Source organism: Prunus avium, chromosome 2, assembly GCF_965620075.1.
Source record: "Prunus avium chromosome 2, drPruAviu1.hap1.1, whole genome shotgun sequence".
NCBI lineage: Eukaryota > Viridiplantae > Streptophyta > Magnoliopsida > Rosales > Rosaceae > Prunus > Prunus avium.
The window spans coordinates 33638057-33655536 of record NC_142285.1 but is presented as its reverse complement, the minus strand read 5'-3'; the positions used below and the strand labels follow the sequence as shown (position 1 = coordinate 33655536).

General features: G+C 43.1%; 3 protein-coding genes across 13 annotated transcripts in view; 2 read left to right on the top strand and 1 right to left on the bottom strand.

Annotated features, from left to right (window-relative positions):
• Nucleotides 1-526: 526 nt before the first annotated feature.
• On the top strand, nt 527-2826 carry LOC110759297 (uncharacterized). Its single transcript, XM_021961352.2, has 3 exons — nt 527-864; nt 1382-1528; nt 2493-2826. The coding sequence occupies exons 1-3, from the start codon at nt 616-618 to the stop codon at nt 2634-2636; spliced, it is 540 nt and encodes a 179-aa protein (XP_021817044.1). The 5' UTR covers nt 527-615; the 3' UTR covers nt 2637-2826.
• Nucleotides 2827-3046: 220 nt separating this feature from the next.
• LOC110759295 (uncharacterized) overlaps nt 3047-17480 on the bottom strand; it is a 28780-nt gene continuing 14346 nt past the window's right edge. For 5 of the 11 annotated variants that reach the window (XM_088249604.1, XM_088249606.1, XM_088249607.1 and 2 more), the window contains 3 exons: nt 17095-17444; nt 16947-17015; nt 15411-16800 (listed from right to left, as the gene is read on the bottom strand). Coding sequence is in view for 3 of the 11 variants with exons in the window: in XM_088249611.1 (XP_088105737.1) it covers nt 15800-16711 (912 nt within the window). In the remaining 8 variants the exon portion in view is untranslated. Of the gene's footprint in view, nt 3537-15410; nt 16801-16946; nt 17016-17094; nt 17445-17480 lie in introns of those variants that run through there. The other 6 variants (XM_088249610.1, XM_088249612.1, XM_088249605.1 and 3 more) reach the window with 5 other exon arrangements.
• On the top strand, nt 4250-6615 carry LOC110759296 (uncharacterized). The gene is made up of 3 exons (XM_021961351.2): nt 4250-4662; nt 5216-5362; nt 6290-6615. Exons 1-3 carry the CDS (start codon nt 4294-4296, stop codon nt 6431-6433), a joined length of 660 nt encoding a protein of 219 aa, XP_021817043.1. The 5' UTR covers nt 4250-4293; the 3' UTR covers nt 6434-6615.

Here is a 17480-nt window from a genome sequence, read left to right as displayed (position 1 = left end):
GTGGGAAAATCACCATCCTTAAATTAAAGCTTTTGTTGCCTTTTGCTTCATACAAAATTTGATTCTGAAAAAGTCTTGGAATTGCCCAAGTAGTGAGGGAGAGTAGGAAAATAAGCTACAACTAGAATCGATAAATTTTTCCTAATATAACAAAAAATAAAACAAAATTGGGTTTGAAATAAATACATATGCTTATTCTAACATTGTTGAACTCCCAACCCAAAACTAAAGTTTTATATTCTTGTTCAAGAAAGAAAAAATATAAGACTCAAACTTTAACTGTATGTACGGATACGAGTATTCTACCATTAAAATGGCAAGAAATTTTTTAAAAAAATCAATTACAGATTCTAATTAGAAATTTGGTTTGAGATTCTTTTGTCTCCTACAATAATCACCGTCAATTCTTCCTGTCATGAAAATAAGAAGCCAAAAAGACAACAACAAAAAAAAAAAAAAAACCCTTTGACCACATAAGAACGAATAAATAAATAAATAAATATATTAAAACAGTTTGTTCCACAGAGAAAGGAACAAGAGTGTTAGAGATATTTAGCGCGTGACACATACGGCATAGCCGCCTTTGATTTTGAGACGTTAAAGAAGAAGACAAAGATGGCCAAACCCTCCATTGATATCTCAGAGAGCTTCGCTTCCACAGCTAAAATTTCAGGGGACATTTCTCAGAAAGAAGTAAACAATTTGCTGCTTTTTCTCATAGGCGTGGGGGTCTCAGGCCATGTCCCAGATCAATTCGATGCTAAAAAGGATTCCTACTCTGACCTCGTTCGTGACCTCCTCAAGCCCCTACACATCTCACGCGGCCATGTCACCTGCCTCGTCTCTGTGAAACCTGCTGTTATTGTAATCTATCTTTCCCTGCTTCTTCTCTCAGCTCTTTGTTTTCTCAATTTGTGCTTTTCATTTCTTCTGTTTGGTTGCTGAGAAAAATTAGAAATGGGTTGTTTCTGCCCCAAAAGTGGGAAATTTTGAGGAAGGGAATAGGACCCTTTTTGGGTTGGCTTCAATTGAATTCAATTTTGATCGTTTCTTAATCTGGGTTTGACTAAACGGAGCTGTATGTATGCCTGCTTGGCTTAGTCCCATTGTATTAGTTTGTCTGGTTGAGACTTTCATCTTGTGCAAGGCAAAGCAAGATGCTTTTTTAGACCCAATTTCAAAAGTTATTAACTTTGTTAACAAATTACCACCCATTTGCTCACTGTTGTTCAACTTGTATTTGAATTGACCTATGTTCCAATTGTTCTTTTATTTCTGACAAAAGAAAATGCTGGTGAACTTCAGGTTAATATCTTTTTGTTTTTTTCCATTAACTTGGAAATCTAACAAATGTAATGATGTTTTGTTCATGAATCTGCAGAATTACTTTGCAGGATTTCACGGGGGAGCTGTTGCTGCTGTTGCTGAGGCTGTGTCCGTAGCTTGTGCTAGAACAGTCGTGGCTAAGGATAAGGAAATTTTTCTAGGGGAACTAAGCATCTCTTACCTCGCCAGCGCAAAAAAGAATGTGAGTCCTTCAGAATTAGACTTGTCTTCTTTAACTTTTGTTTTATCAAGTTTGATGCAAATGTCAAATATATTGAATGAAATGATATCAATCCCCATTAACTGTACTAAAGATTGTTTAGATGTCTTCTTTGGACATTGAATAGTATTCTAAGGCATTCTGAACGATATTGAATGACTAAAGAAAAAACTTAGGATTTAGGATTTTGTTGGCACTTAAAATTTGTAATTTGTGGACTCTGATTGTATCTTCCACTTTAGGTGATGGCACTTATGAGGGATTTGTACCTCTCTGTGCAAAGGTCTGCTTTTCTTGCCTCTTGCACATAAGATGTAGACTTCATGTACTTGGGTCATTTGCTCTTTTTGTTAATAAACTTTATTACTAATCAAAAAAGAGATTGCTCGCTTTTCTTTGAAACCATTTTCTTAAGATGCCAGTATGGAGTTGCTTTACCACAGAATTTGATACAAACTGAAATTGGCCAAAATATGTAACATACAGGCTGAGCTAAGTTTCTGAACGTTGCAGTATATTTGAAGCCTTATTATCCTCGAGTGAATTAGGCTGGTAGTAGTTTTGAACCCCAAAAGCTCTTTTTTACACAATAAGGCCCTCCCATCTTTGATACAATGCTTTCAGACTTTGACAAATATGTCCATAAATTAAACAGCTATTCAGTTTGTCATTAAATATCGGTTAGGAATTTTTCATGTAGTGTCCATTGACCAAAAAAACATTTCATGTAGTGTCCAGACTGAAGTTTCATATTAAGGTGGGATAAGCTAAATGGCAATTCGGCGTTGACCATGACATCAGAAAAGAAATATATATACTTTTCCCAGTGTTTTAATCCGAATGATTTCGAGTAGTACATAGTTTACACCCTGGATTGTATATAATTTGCTTGGTTCACATTATTCATTTCTTGTTTTTTTGACTTTGCAATGGGACTTGCTTACAGGCCGAGGTGATAGTTGATGCATCTGTTGTGCGAAGTGGAAGAAATCTGAGTGTGATAGCACTAGAGTTCAAGCTCAAGAAAACTGGGAACTTGATTTACATAGCTCGTGCCACCTTCTATCACATGCCTGCTGCGAAATTATAGATTTGGACATTAAATGTTTCTGTATTTAGGTCCACCCCAAATTCGTACCTGTACGGCTCCGTTCTATGGCATATCTTATTATCATTTTTTGTGACTGCCACTCACTGGCTCGATATATTATGACAATATGTATAGTCAATTTGAAATAAGATCCTTCAATAAGAATTGTGCATCTCATCTCATCTCGTCATATCTGGTTTAACAACTGAAAAACAGGTCCTTATTCAATGACCTTATTAGAAAATAATTGCACGTACGAATGTGTAATACGTTCAAATGGAATAGTTGGATACCCTTAATTGGTGATGAGCATTACTCCATTTCGTATTGATGGCAGTTCGAAAAGTTTAAAGGCTCGATAACCATTTCAGTTTTCATTTTCCATTTTTGTAGTATTGCTCATACATGAACTGAAATTGAAATAAGATCCACTACAATAACATCAAACTACTATGTTACTAATAACAAAGCAAGCACAAAATAACATCCAAATCAAAGGCTATAGATAAACTCTTTCTTTCTCCTATCAGGCATACGCAAAAACATGCTTGTCCAAGTAACATCTCCATGCAAAAGCTTCAAGGCTTTTGAGTAACTTTCACCATCAATATCCTCCATGTTATTCAAAATTTCCAAACATTCCATCAATTCTTCTTTCGCAACATCCCTTATAGTTGATTGAACCTCATCATTACCATACGATTTAGAATAGCCAACAAATCTTTTCTCAACTATTTCATTCCTCTTCTTTGATGTCTCAGAAACACTTGAATCATAAAAGACACCGCATGTTTTCCAGTTGCTGAATCTGAGGGAGGTTTGGTTGAGGGATGAGCATGTTTTCCGGTTGTTGTATCCCCAAATATTTTAATCAACTTCTGATAGTGGACGCATAACAACCTATAGGAAATTACATCAAATATAAAAAATAAGAATTATATATCAAAATTTTGAATATTTTAATATAAAATGTAAAGTTATTCATACCTTAGAAAGGGTTTTCCATGCATCATCTTCTAGTGTAATAGTTCCTAAAGTTGGATTCCAACCAGCTTCACTAGCATGAGTCAAAATTTTCTTAAAGTCTCTATAAGTTCGTCTCAAAAGATGGTATTTATTTTTCAGCTGGGCAACACTATAAGGGTAACCAGTCCTAGTATGAAGTTCGCTTATCATAGTTTGCCAACTAGTTTTGGAAAATATTGTTGTTGATCGGTTGCCCTTTGAAATATCCTCATCCATCAAATCAATAAAAATAACCTCATTGTTTCCAGGTCTTGGCCCATCTTTCCCCTTCTCATCATCTACATCATCTTCATCAGAAGAAAAGTTACTTGACCTTTTTTTTGGTTACATTGGAGGAAAGAAACCCCATTGGGGTTCGATCCTGGGTGCCATGGGGGGAAGGGGGAATCCACCACCACTGTGGTGGGAACCCATTGGCTTACTTGACCTTTTTAACATCTAGACAACAAAGCATAACATCACAAATTAATTATATATGTTGGAATTTTAATGAAAATAAATAATGGAGGAGTAATTGTGGCCGGCAACTAAAAACTCATTGCTCAAACATGCATTTACCAAGGAAAACGACATATCAGACACTTGTCGGTGGTTACATGATTTCCGTTGTGTTCTCAATGAGACGAGAGAAATGTTGGTACACTTTCAGTTTGTTCCACAGAGAAAGGAACAAGAGTGTCAGAGATATTTAGCGGGTGACACATACGGCATAGACGCCTTTGATTTTGAGACGTTAAAGAAGAAGACAAAGATGGCCAAACCCTCCATTGATATCTCGGAGAGCTTCGCTTCTACAGCTAAAATTTCAGGGGACATTTCTCAGAAAGATGTAAACACTGTGCTGCGATTTCTCAAAATCGTGGGGGTCTCAGGCCATGTCCCAGATCAATTCGATGCTAAAAAAGATTCCTACTCTGACCTCGTTCGTGACCTCCTCAAGCCCCTACACATCTCACGCGGCCACGTCACCTGCCTCGTCTCTGTGAAACCTGCTGTTTTTGTAATCTATCTTTCCCTGCTTCTTCTCTCAGCTCTTTGTTTTCTCAATTTGTGCTTTTCATTTCTGTTTGGTTGCTGAGAAAAATTAGAAATGGGTTGTTTCTACCCCAGAAGTGGGAAAATTGGATGAAAGAAACAGGATCCTTTTTGGGTTGGCTTCAAATTCAATTCAGTTCAATTTTGATCGTTTCTTAATCTGGGTTTGACTAAACGGAGCTGTATGCCTGCTTGGTTGCTGAGAAAGTTGCTTGATTTGAGGGGGTTTTATATAACCAATCCAAAATTTATAATTGGCTTAGACCCATTGTATTTGTTTGTCTGGTTGAGACTTTCATCTTCTGCAAGGCAAAGCAAGATGCCTTTTTATACCCAATTTCAAAAGTTATTAACTTTGTTAACAAATTACCACCCATTTGCTCACTGATGTTCAACTTGTATGTGAATTGACCTATGTTCCAATTGTTCTTTTATTTCTGACAAAAGAAAAGGCTGGTGAACTTCAGGTGTCTTGGAAATCTAACAAATGTAATGATGTTTTGTTCATGAATCTGCAGAATTTCTTTGGAGGATTTCATGGGTCTGCTGTTGCTGCTATTGCTGAGGCTGTGTCCATAGCTTGTGCTAGAACAGTCGTGGCTAAGGATAAGGAGATTTTTCTAGGGGAACTAAGCATCTCTTACCTCGCCAGCGCAAAAAAGAATGTGAGTCCTGCAGAATTAGACTTGTCTCCTTTAACTCTTGTTTTATCAAGTTTGATGCAAATAGAAACAAAGATATTGAATGAAATGATATCAATCCCCATAAACTGTACTAAAGATTGTTTAGCTGTCTTCTTTGGACATTGAATAGTATTCTAAGGCATTCTGAACGATATTGAATGACTAAAGAAAAAACTTAGGATTTAGGATTTTGTAGGCACTTAAAAATTGTAATTTGTGGACTGTGATTGTACCTTCCACTTTAGATGATGGCACTTATGAGGGATTTGTACCTCTCTGTGCGCAAAGGTCTGCTTTTCTTGCCTCTTGCACACAAGATGTATACTTCATGTACTTGGGTCGTTTCCTCTTTTTGTTAATAAACTTTATTACTAATTAAAAAAGAGATTGCTTGCTTTTCTTTGAAACCATTTTCTTAAGATGCCAGTATGGAATTGCTTTACCACAGAATTTGATACAAACTGAAATTGGCCAAAATATGTAAACATACAGGCTGAGCTAAGTTTCTGAACGTTGCAGTATATTTGAAGCCTTATTATCCTCGAGTGAATTAGGCTGGTAGTAGTTTTGAACCCCAAAAGCTCTTTTTCACACAATAATGGCCCTTGCATCTTTGTTACAATGCTTGACAAATATGTCCAGAAATTAAACAGATATTCAATTTGTCATTAAATATCGGTTAGGAATTTTTCATGTAGTGTCCAGACTGAAGTTTCATAATAAGGAGGGATAAGCTAAATGGCAACTCGGCATCGACCATGACATCAGAAGAGAAATCTTTATACTTTTCCCATTGTTTTAATCCGAATGATTTCGAGTATTACATAGTTTACACACTTGACTGTATATAATTTGCATGATTCACATTATTCATTTCTTTTTTTTTTTCACTTTGCAATGGTCTTACAGGCAGAGGTGATAGTTGATGCATCTGTTGTGCGAAGTGGAAGAAATCTGAGTGTTATAGCACTAGAGTTCAAGCTCAAGAAAACTGAAAACTTGGTTTACACAGCTCGTGCCACCTTCTATCACATGCCTGCTGCGAAATTATAGATTTGGACCTCAAATGTTTCTGTATTTAGGTCCACCCCAAATTCGTACCTGTACGGCTGCGTTCTATGGCACATCTTATTATCATTTTTTGTGACTGCCACTCACTGGCTCGATATATTATGACAATATGTATAGTCACTTTGAAATAAGATCCTTCAATAAGAATTGTGCATCTCATCTCATCTCGTCATGTCTGGGTTAACAACTGAAACACAGGTCCTTATTCAATGACCTTATTAGAAAATAATTGCACGTACGAATATGTAATACATACAAATGGAATAGTTGGATACCCTTAATTGGTGATGAGCTTTACTTCCATTCCATATTGACGGCGGTTTGAAAAGTTTAAAGGCTCGATAACCATTTCAGTTTTCATTTTCCATTTTCCATTTTTCATTTTTAAAAAAACTGAAAACTTAACTTTTTTTTGGAATACTAAAAATTGAACGCAAGTTGTTTGGTAAATGACTTCAGTTTTCTTTATTTCGTTTTCGCTTTTTTGTTGTTATTTTTGTATTTTTTAACATAAGAACAATCTGTTGAGGCCCAAAAATCCAGGGGGTTAGGCCCAAGCTTATTGTCAGCCCGGTGCAAATAATTAATTACAAAAGAAACTCGATCGGGGCATAATAGGGAATTGTAGGACGCCTACGCGAGCCACGGGTCACACATCACGCCAAGCAAGCATGCCAAAAACGCAACGGCTATATAAGTTCACGCTCATGAATCTATCCGGTGTTATTTAATTTGAGCTCGGCTTATTATAGCACAATTAAACTCAAGCACAAGCACAACGGATAAACATGCAATGCCATCACGCCATGCTACAAGCTCAAGTGGGCCCAAGCCACGTAATCACCCGGGGCTTGCTGAGAAGGTTGTGGCATGGATGGGTACGGGCACTCACAGGGCCCATTGAGGGGACGAGGGATGAAAGCTTTAGGCTACTTGGGAGCACTAAAGCTCAGGCCCATTCCTCGGGCCCAAATACATGGGTTAGCATGAGAGAGAAGAATGGGGTCCAAAGCCTTAGGAGAACATCCCATGTGCTGCTGTAGCATTTAGGGAAGTCCATGATAGTTAGAATGCCCAAGAACGAGCAAAACCACTTCCAGCAGCTGGACGAAAGCGTGCGGGCCGCTGGAAGGGAAAATACCAATAACCTCAAAACTGTACTCGAAGCCCAGCCCAGCCTCTCTTAGAAAATCCAAACATCGAGCTCCACCCATACCAGAGCTCCCATGTGGTCAACCCAAAATCACAGCAAGGACCATAGGAAATCCATAAGTGTAGGAGAAATACCCAGTGGACAAACAACTTCCTCTGTTCTCAGTTTTCCTTTGTAAGCTCTGATTTGAAAACCAAGGGAGAAAGCAAGTGGCGCCTTACCCCCATGGAAAGGCTCAGCCGCACGAAGCCTTGGAACCACAAGAAGCCATTGATTCAGGCGCTCTGGTCAATGATTTTGCACAAGAAAGGGAGTAATTGGAGAAAGGGAAAGAAAAAGTAGGAATGGATGATCGACGAAATTAGGATTCCAAACGCCTATAAAACAGAGCTTCTTCTACCCAGCAACACACACCATTCCAGAGCAAGATCAAGCTTTGTCAAGCGAACTGGAATTTTCCATCTTCTACTCCCAATGTTTCTCTCTGTTCTAAGATAGAAGCCATCCTAATTCTCCCCTCTCCCACTCTAAAACCTGTTTCTCTCCAAGAAATTCATGCTCTCTCTCTCTCTCCCTCTCTCAAATTGCTAAACCTGTGAAAGTTCAGCTCCCATGCCACATGCTCCTCATGCCAAGTCATTAACAAATTTCATGCGTTCCTTTGGGTGTTGGTGAAAAGAACCCGAACGTATTTTTCTAAAGGCTTCAGTAAGTCTTTTAAAAAATTCTTTCGGGAGTCTGGTTCTTGAACTCAGGCTTTAGAGAGGATCTTTTGTTCGCTTTCTTCTCCCAGCGGCCCAAGCCCATTCGTTAGGTTGTTGGAACAAAAGGACCCCCACATAAATTGGCGACTCTGCTGGGGACCAGACTGCCATTTCCACTGATGCCTCCGAAGAAGAAGACCAGAAGTAATACCGTGGCTTCCCAAGATGGGCTCGACCATGGTGATTCTGAATCACGACAGAACACCTCTTCTAGAGAGCAAGAACGTGCAAGTGAGGGAGCTTTCACCCTCACAGACCTCATTACAGCCATTCAGGCTATGGGAGAAACCCAAAGGGAGATGATGGACACCATCAAGGAATTGAAGGGCTCTGTCTCTAAGCCGACCGAGGAAAACAATGGACACCCACAGGAGGAGTCTGCTGTCGCTGCTGGAAAAGGATCTGAACGGAAAGGACCATCTTTTGTTACTCAGGAGGACGTCGTTGCCATGCTGGAAAGAGAGCTTAATCGAAGTCAGGAAGATTGGAAGTACATCCCTCAGCCACCATATCCCTCGAGCTTACTCCAGCAGCCATACCCTAAAGGCTACGAGGCGCCTAGCTTTGTTCTTTTTGACGGAAGGAAAGGAAGTCCAAAGGAGCACGTCAATCGCTTCATTGACGCTCTGGGGCCACATGCTGGCGATTATAATCTTCGGCTCCGGGAGTTTTCAAAAAGCCTTACTGACCGTGCTTACACATGGTACACCACTTTAGCACCAGGCTCCATTCGCTCGTGGGAAGACTTGGCAAGCAGGTTCTGCAAGAAATATTTCCAGCACGAGGAAAGAGTCACTACTACTCAGCTCAACAACACTCGCCAAAAACACGGGGAGGATCCTGTGGACTTCGTGCGCAGGTTCCGGGACTTGGCCTTGGACTGTTATGACGAGAAGGACGAGGAGGCGCTGGTCGAAATTTGCATCAGCAATATCATTGCAGATTATAGAGTTTATTTGGAGAATATTGGCATCAGTCAATTTTCTCGGCTGCTGGAAGCAGTAAGAAAGACGAGCATGTCTGTCAAACCAGCTGGGCAGAGAAGTTGGAGAAGTGAGAAGAAGGAGACGCATCAGACGTTGGCTGTGGATGATAAGTCATCGGGTGACTACAACTCACGCAAGCGGAAGGATAGGGAGACGTACCCGCCGTTACCTTGCAAAGACGAAGAATTTCATGCTATCCTCGACACAATGATCGCTGATGGTGCAATCAAGCCTCTCAGACCTTACAAAATTCCTACCCGAGAAGAGAGAAATGATCCTAGGTACTGCCGTTACCACCAATTTGTGGGGCACCCAACCACGGCTTGTCAGAGTCTAAGGAGGATCTTACATGCCAAAATACATGAGGGAGTTCTCGAGCTTCCCTCTAGGAAGCAAACTATTGACGAAGACCCCTTGCCAAAACGAAGGGGAAAAGAAATAGCCGCTGTTATCACATGTTCCGGCGACTTGCTCGACGATGATGAGGCATGCCACCCATGGAGGAATGACCCGAAGCCACCTGAAGCTGTTTGGGAGCCTGGCGGGAATATGGAGAAAGCTTATTGGTGCAAATATTCGAGGCCTTCAAGCTATAATACCCCATGGCCCCTCGCTGGTGGATGGGATGATAGCACAGGTGATGAAGTATTTCCGATGGACGTGCCGGAAGAATGCTACTTGGGGGCTTCGCAGCAGGAAACGGCCGCCGTGACCTTTCACAATCTTACGGAGGCCGAAGCGAGCGTAATGGAGCGCTATCTAGGTCTGAAGCAGGGACCCACAGCCTCACAAGTCCTCCAAAGGAATCCGAAATTCAAGTCACTCTTTGACCAACTTGGCTTTGGGCCTCAAGCAAGAGAAGCAGCTGCTGTAGCTCTCATGAACATCTCTGCGGAGTCGGATCCTTATTGTTTCGCTGCTCAACCACAAAGGTCATTCTTGGGAAATGACAACGCTATCGTTTTCACAGACGAAGACATGGAAGTTCCATATCCGGATCATAGAAGACCACTTTATTTGGAGGGACAGATCAATGATGTGTTTATAAGAAGGGCTTTGGTGGACACGGGCTCCTCTGTCAACATATTACCTCTGTCTGTGCTTACGGCAGCTGGTATTCCGTTATCTAAAATCGTGCAATCCCAGACGAGCATCAGCGGCTTCGGAAATAAGAGTGAAGTTACAGTCGGGTACATGCAAGTAAACCTGAAGGTGGGGCCGATCAGGTCACTTACCAAGTTCTATGTGGTGGATGTGGATGTGGCTTACCATGCTTTACTCGGAAGGCCGTGGCTCAACAAGCATAAGCTCGTAGTCTCCACTTACCATCAATGCGTGAAAGGAAGAATTGGGCTAAGACCGCTTCGCATACCCGGGAATCAAGCGCCGTTCAACAAAGATGAGGCTCACTACTCCGAGGCAGAATTTTACACGGAATGCACAGGTGCTGGAAGCGGCCCATCTAGGGATTTCGGGACCTACCTACCATCATGGACCGAAATTCGTGATTTGAGCAATGAGGAACTCATCACCATCGTTGATCGAGAAAGAAAGAGGCACTCGGAAGTCAACACCCACGCTTACGACCGTCCTCAATGCTCGAAAGTGACGCTGCCAGATGGGCGTACTGTGTATCGCTTATGACGGGATTGGGGGCTTAACCATGTCTTGTGGGAAAGCCCCGAGTATGGAGAAGAAGTGAGGCAGACGAGTGACCATAAGGACAAGGTACCCGCGCCTCGTGCCTTTCAGGAACCTATGATGGCACCTAGGCATATGCAAGATGGCTCGACTGCGGTAGCTGAGCAGCTGGAAACCATTAATTTAAGTGATGATCCCTCTGTCCAGAGGGCCATCTCCATCAGTGTTCGCTTGACAGAAGAGGAAAAGGAAGCTTTGGTGTTGTTATTAAAAGAATTCCGAGATGTGTTCGCTTGGAGCTACGAGGAAATGCCCGGCCTAGACCCAAACCTGGTCAGCCACACTCTGAATATCGAGCTTGGTACGAAGCCTGTCGTGCAGCCAAGAAGGAATTTTCATCCTGAAATTGAAATGCAAATCAAGGTAGAGATCGAGAAGCTGCTGGCCGCTGGGTTCATCAAACCCATCAAGCATCCAACATGGCTAGCAAACATTGTCCCCGTGAAAAAGAAGACTGGTGTAATCAGGGTATGCACGGACTACCGAGATCTCAACCGAGCCTGCCCAAAGGATGAATTCCCGCTGCCCAACATGGATATCCTAATTGATTCAACTTCGGATCAAGGTTTGCTGTCATTCATGGATGGGTTTAGCGGCTACAATCAGATTAAAATGTCACCCAAAGATGCTGAGAAGACAGCCTTTCGAACACCATATGGGAATTTCTACTACACAGTCATGCCATTTGGTCTTAAAAATGCCGGGGCCACTTACCAAAGAGCCATGACAGCTGTGTTTCACGACATGATGGGAAAGGAGGTGGAAGATTATGTGGATGACCTCGTGGTAAAGTCAAAAACCAGAGAGGGCCATCGGGAAGTTTTGAGGAAGGTGCTGGAAAGGTGTCGACTCTACGGATTGAAGATGAATCCGAAGAAGTGCGCGTTTGGGGTATCATCCGGGAAATTCTTAGGGTTCCAGGTGCACCAACGCGGCATAGACGTGGATCCCGAGAAGACCAGAGCTATAAACTCTCTCGCACCGCCTAAAGGCCCAAAGGAATTAAAGAGTTTCATGGGAAGACTGTCATACATTCGACGCTTCATCCCCGGCCTCGCTGCCACAATGAGCACCTTCACTCCTTTGCTCAAGAAAGGAAAGCCGTATGTATGGGGCGAGGAGTGCCAGGAAGCCTACTTGAAGGTACAACGAATAATCGCCAAGCTGCCCACCATGAGAGCGCCTATTCCGGGACTTCCCCTAAAGCTTTATCTAGCTGCAACAAACACAGCGGTAGGGGCCTTACTTGCCCAGGATGATCATGAGGGCGAAGAAAGTCCCATTTATTATGTGAGTAGACAATTGAGAGGTGCTGAAACAAGATACCCAAAAACCGAGCTCTTGTGCCTTGCCCTTGTCTATGCTGCGCAACGCCTGCGACATTACTTCCTTGCTCACAAGCTGCAGCTCATGGTGAAATCTGACCCTGTAAGATACTTGCTCACGAGGCCGGTGCTATCTGGACGTCTTGCACGCTGGTTGCTACAACTATCCGAGTTCGATATCACATGCGCAGCTCCCAAGGCCATTAAGGGGCAGGCTGTAATTGACATGCTGGCTCTATTTCCTGAAGTAGAAGAATCGACCCTTTCTGAGGAGGTTCTGGGGGAGCTGCCGGAAGTAGTTGCTGCAGTTACAGAAGAGGAGCCATGGACCCTTTACTTTGATGGGTCTTCTACGTCAAAAGGTGGAGGAGCAGGTGTGGTGCTCATTAATCCGGAGGGACAAGCTACAGCCCTCTCGTTCAAGCTAAATTTTCCATGCACAAACAACACGGCAGAATATGAAGCTTTTATTATGGGAATGTCTACAGCAAGAGAGATGGGTGTAGAAAAAATCAAGGTTATTGGGGATTCAAACCTGGTGTTAAGTCAATTACAAGGGAATTTTGCTGTGAAGGAGGCGACATTGACACCATATCGTACAACGGCCGAAAAAATCATTAATTCTTTCAAGCAAGTCGTGATGGAGCACATTCCCGGAGTCACCAATAGATATGCTGATGCACTGGCTACATTGGGATCGAAGCTCTCATTTGTCAAGGAACAACCTAACATCACTGTAATAAAGAAAGATGTGTCTGTAGTCGGAGCAATGTCCCAGGGGGAGCTGCCGGAAGCAGAAGGTGATTGGAGGAAAGCTGTGAAGGAGAAGATGAGCAAGGGAAGCGACATCAAAGAATTAAAAGATTACACGATCATCTTTGGAGAGCTATACAGGCGCCTCCCGGGGGGTATTTTGACTCGGTGTATAGGAATAACAGAAGCACGAAGAAGGTTGCAAGAAGTTCACGACGCCACCTGCAGCTTGGAGCCAGTGGTCAGTTTGTATAGGCGCCTGCAACGCAAGGGCTACTACTGGCCGGAGATGAAGAAGCAAGCGGCTGAAATCCAATCTAATTGCCCCAGGTGTTCTACAATACCCTCCACCGAAGAATCTTTCACTATTTCACTTGCAGAGGATTGGAGAGCTCCTTACTTAGCATTTTTCGTCGAAGGGACTCTACCAACCAATCCCAAGCTTGCCTACAAGCTCAAGAAGACAGTAAAAAGGTATTTCATAGACGGGTCGACACTTTACCGTAAGGGGTTTAATGGCGAACCATTGAGATGTTTAGGAGAGTCAGAGGCACGTCAGGTCATGCAAGAAATACATGCTGGAGAGTGTGGAGAGCACCAGGGAATGAAGAGGCTTCACCGGCAGCTGCTGAGTGTTGGGTATTATTGGCCTACCATGAAGAAAGATGCGCACGACTTCGTCAAAAGATGCCACACATGCCAAATTCATGCCAACGTAAGTCACAAGCCTCCCACATTGCTACAGGACATGCGCACTCCTTGGCCTTTTCATACTTGGGGGCTCGATTTAATTGGAACGATCCATCCTCCTTCCGACGGTTACATATGGATTCTCACTGCCACAGAATATTTCACAAAGTGGGTTGAAGCGATCCCTCTTCGAAAGGCCACGGGAGCTGCTATTTCAAATTTTATTCGAGAATATATCGTGTGTAGGTTTGGAATTCCATACAAAATGGTCACTGACAATGGCACCCCTTTTGTCAACAAACAAGTGAGCTCGACGCTTAGCGGCTATGGTATCAAGCATCGCCGCTCCACGCCTTATTACCCGCAGGGGAATGGTCAAGCTGAGGCTACAAACAAGACCATATTGAGGATTTTGAGCAAAATGGTGCACGAGTACGAAGGAGGTTGGAGCGTCCACCTGCCGGATGCCCTGTGGGCTTACCGCACCTCTCCAAGAAGCGCTACAGGTTTTTCGCCTTATTCTCTTGTGTACGGGTCTGATGCCATTTCACCCGTAGAAATCACCATCCCCACGGCCAGAGTATCGGCTGTCAATGATCTCGAATGGGATATGAAGTCATGCTCAGATTGGCGCCTATTGGACCTCGAAGCTGTCGATGAAAAAAGAGCTGAAGCCGAAAGAAGAACATCGCTTTACCACAAAACCATTGCACAAGCTTACAACAGAACAGTCAAGCTGCAAGCCTTCAAGCAAGGGGACCTCGTGCTAAAGGTCGTCGAGCATGTGAGGAGACAAGTATCGGGGCCTTCCAAATTTGCTCCGCAATGGGAAGGGCCATTCGCAGTCAAAGAAGTTTACAGCAGCGGCTATTATCGCTTGATCTCTCTCAAAGAAGGCATGCTAACGGATCCCATCAACGGGAAGTGGCTCAAACCGTACTACTACTAAGTTAGTTTTATATTCTGCACTTTCGTTATGGCATTTCTTTTCATTTCAAATATGAACTCCTTCTATGATCTCACTTGGTATTTTGGAAAATTATTGTACGATGCACCACTATGGTAGCATGAACTTTGCAATGAAAATGAAGGAGTATTTTGAAAAAGAAAACTTGCCTCTGAAATATTACTTTACGTACCCCAAACTTACTTTGCACCAAACACTATATATATGTACGCGAAAAAAAAAATGATAAACACATGCTACTTAGCAGTAAAACATGCCAAGCAAAGCCACGTGGATGGGATCCCGAACTATTAAGCCCAAGCAAAATAACATCAGTATGCGAGGCCAAGCTATTAAGGCATTCATTCTTGGAATGCTGGGACGACAAAATCATGATTCTCTTTTGGGAAGCAGTCGGGATATGCGAAGTATCTGTGAATTTTATAAAGATCACGGGGAAAATCGTGTCTGGTCCCTTCAAAGCATGATGAGAAGGTATTTTTCGAGCTTAGTAGTTAGGCAAGCCATGCAAATAAAGTTTGGGAATGCTACCAAAAAAAAAAAAATTTTTGACAGCATATGCTCTGCTTTTAAAGATATCCAACCCGTCAGAAAATCTCAAAGGACCTCAAGCAATTCGCAAGCACAAATTCCACCAACCAGGCAGCACATATATATATATATATATACCAAGCAGAGGTTACAATGTGTCTCCAGCATCCAAAAGAAAATAAAACGTAGGTTCTAGCAGCTTGATCACAACAGCGTTACAATACAAGGATTTCACAGTACAGGTGTTGGAACATCAAAAGAAAATACGGCCTAAACACAACTAAGTTACACAAGCTGGAGCTAATGTGTTCTTCAACATGTTGGGCTGGTCAATTTCATGTAAAGCAAAAGAGCAACTTGCAAGGCAAGCGTGAATGTCAGAAGAAAATAGGCAGGTGCTAGAAAATTACTGTATAAAAAAAAAACAAGGAAGGAGCATGAGTAGGAAGGCCACGCACCTCGAAACCATCAGATACAGCTAAAAAAGGATAGCAGAAGCCTTGCAGGAGGAGCTGGTTATTGCCTCTGCCACGCAGCCAGCACCATCGGCGGAAACACCTTGGGTGAGAAGAAGGGCGCGCAGTTCCTCATGCTGATTTTCCAGCTCACGTTGCTTAAGACTCAGGGCCTCCGCCGCTGCTCTTATTTTGTCATGACTGGAAGACAACTCCATGCTATGAACAGCTCGTGCCCCAAAGACAGCACGTGCCAAATCTCGCACCAAGTTCAGAAGAAAATCTACCCGAAAGTTCAAGGTCATGGCCTCGCAAACCGCATCCCGCCAGCAAAGAAGTCTGTGGTCCGTAATATCCAGCAATTGCACGGTATCCATTCCATGGAGCACTAGGCCAAGGGTCCGGAAGGCAGCACACCGCGAGAAGGAAGAGGTGATGCTAGTACTATCCATGAAGTCTCCGTATTTGTCTATAAATTTCTCCAAAGCCGCAACTGTCTCGGGATAAACAAGAGCTCCACGAAACATCGCGTAGCCATTAAATCGGTGACAAAGTGGCAGGAGCTCATCTGCGGATCGAAGGACCTGGACTCCACTATCAAAGAAGGCCCTAAATGCAATAAAGGACCGTTCCCACTCCAGCCAAGATGTGTGGGATGGGTGCCTTGCGGGAATGACCTCCGTAACAATATCATTAGCCGAGGCCTCCTCATTGGTAACGACATTATCAGATGGAATCAATGGAGGTGGCGCTGGGGAACTCGAGCCTGGTATCCGGAGGAGCGGTTGAATGTGGGATGAAGCGGGCAGTGTACCATGAAAAGTAAGGGTCTTACTCCGGAAAGCTGCTGGAAGAGTGGGTGAAAGGTCGGGCTTCAGGTCCCTTCGAAGGAAGTGCCGGATGATGGGCGACAATGGACTCGCGACCTGAGACATGGATGCTTTGTCTGGAGAGCTTGCTGGTACTATGGTCGAAGAAGATTCGGCAAGGGCACGATTGCCATACCATGAGCAACATGCCCAACCTAAAAAAAGAAAAAGGGAGAGAGTATGCAAGATAAGAATGAGGCGTTTGGCGAGCTACGTCATTAGAAGGCAAGAGAAGGATTGCCCGACTAAAGAAGAATGGAAAATAGGAAAAGAATATGTAAGCAAAGCGAACGATGGATACCTCTTGGGTACTCTGTACAGAATCAGCAACAGCAGCAGCAAGTTTTTGGTCATCAGTAACATCGACAATCTGCAAAGTGAAGGCAAAAGGTAAATAAGCGGCTCATGGAACGAAGAAACAAAAGCAAAACAGGGCATGAGATGGATACCGATTCAATGTTGATGCGACGTGCATTGCTGTTTGTGAAAGCATCTGAGCCGCCCTGCTCTTCCGGGTAGCCGCTGGGAAGCACAAATGCATCTTCAGCATGATCATGGTAATCACCCTCACCAGGATCCTCGCAAGTATCCTCTTGCTCTGGGACACTAGCCTCGGTCTCAGCGGCATCCTTGTCGTCGCTATCATCATCAATAGACACAACAGTACCAACTCCAGAAGCTCCGCTGTTACTTGTGCGAGCCCCACTGAACCTTGTTTGCAGAATACGCATGCTACGACGTTTCGGAGCCACAGGAGATGCACCGCTTCTCTTCCTCTTCGGGGTGGTGCCCATTTTTTCTAGGAAAAAGAAAAAAAAAGAAAAAAGAAAAAAAA

What these genes read in the sequence shown, in the direction of transcription:
- LOC110759296 (XM_021961351.2), top strand. Translation starts at nt 4,294, where the DNA reads ATGTTGGTACACTTTCAGTTTGTTCCACAGAGAAAGGAACAAGAGTGT. An exon ending in CTGTGAAACCTGCTGTTTTT is followed by an intron (nt 4,663 to 5,215) that starts GTAATCTATCTT and finishes ATGAATCTGCAG; the next exon opens with AATTTCTTTGGAGGATTTCA. An exon ending in TCGCCAGCGCAAAAAAGAAT is followed by an intron (nt 5,363 to 6,289) that starts GTGAGTCCTGCA and finishes ATGGTCTTACAG; the next exon opens with GCAGAGGTGATAGTTGATGC.
- LOC110759297 (XM_021961352.2), top strand. Translation starts at nt 616, where the DNA reads ATGGCCAAACCCTCCATTGATATCTCAGAGAGCTTCGCTTCCACAGCT. An exon ending in CTGTGAAACCTGCTGTTATT is followed by an intron (nt 865 to 1,381) that starts GTAATCTATCTT and finishes ATGAATCTGCAG; the next exon opens with AATTACTTTGCAGGATTTCA. An exon ending in TCGCCAGCGCAAAAAAGAAT is followed by an intron (nt 1,529 to 2,492) that starts GTGAGTCCTTCA and finishes ACTTGCTTACAG; the next exon opens with GCCGAGGTGATAGTTGATGC.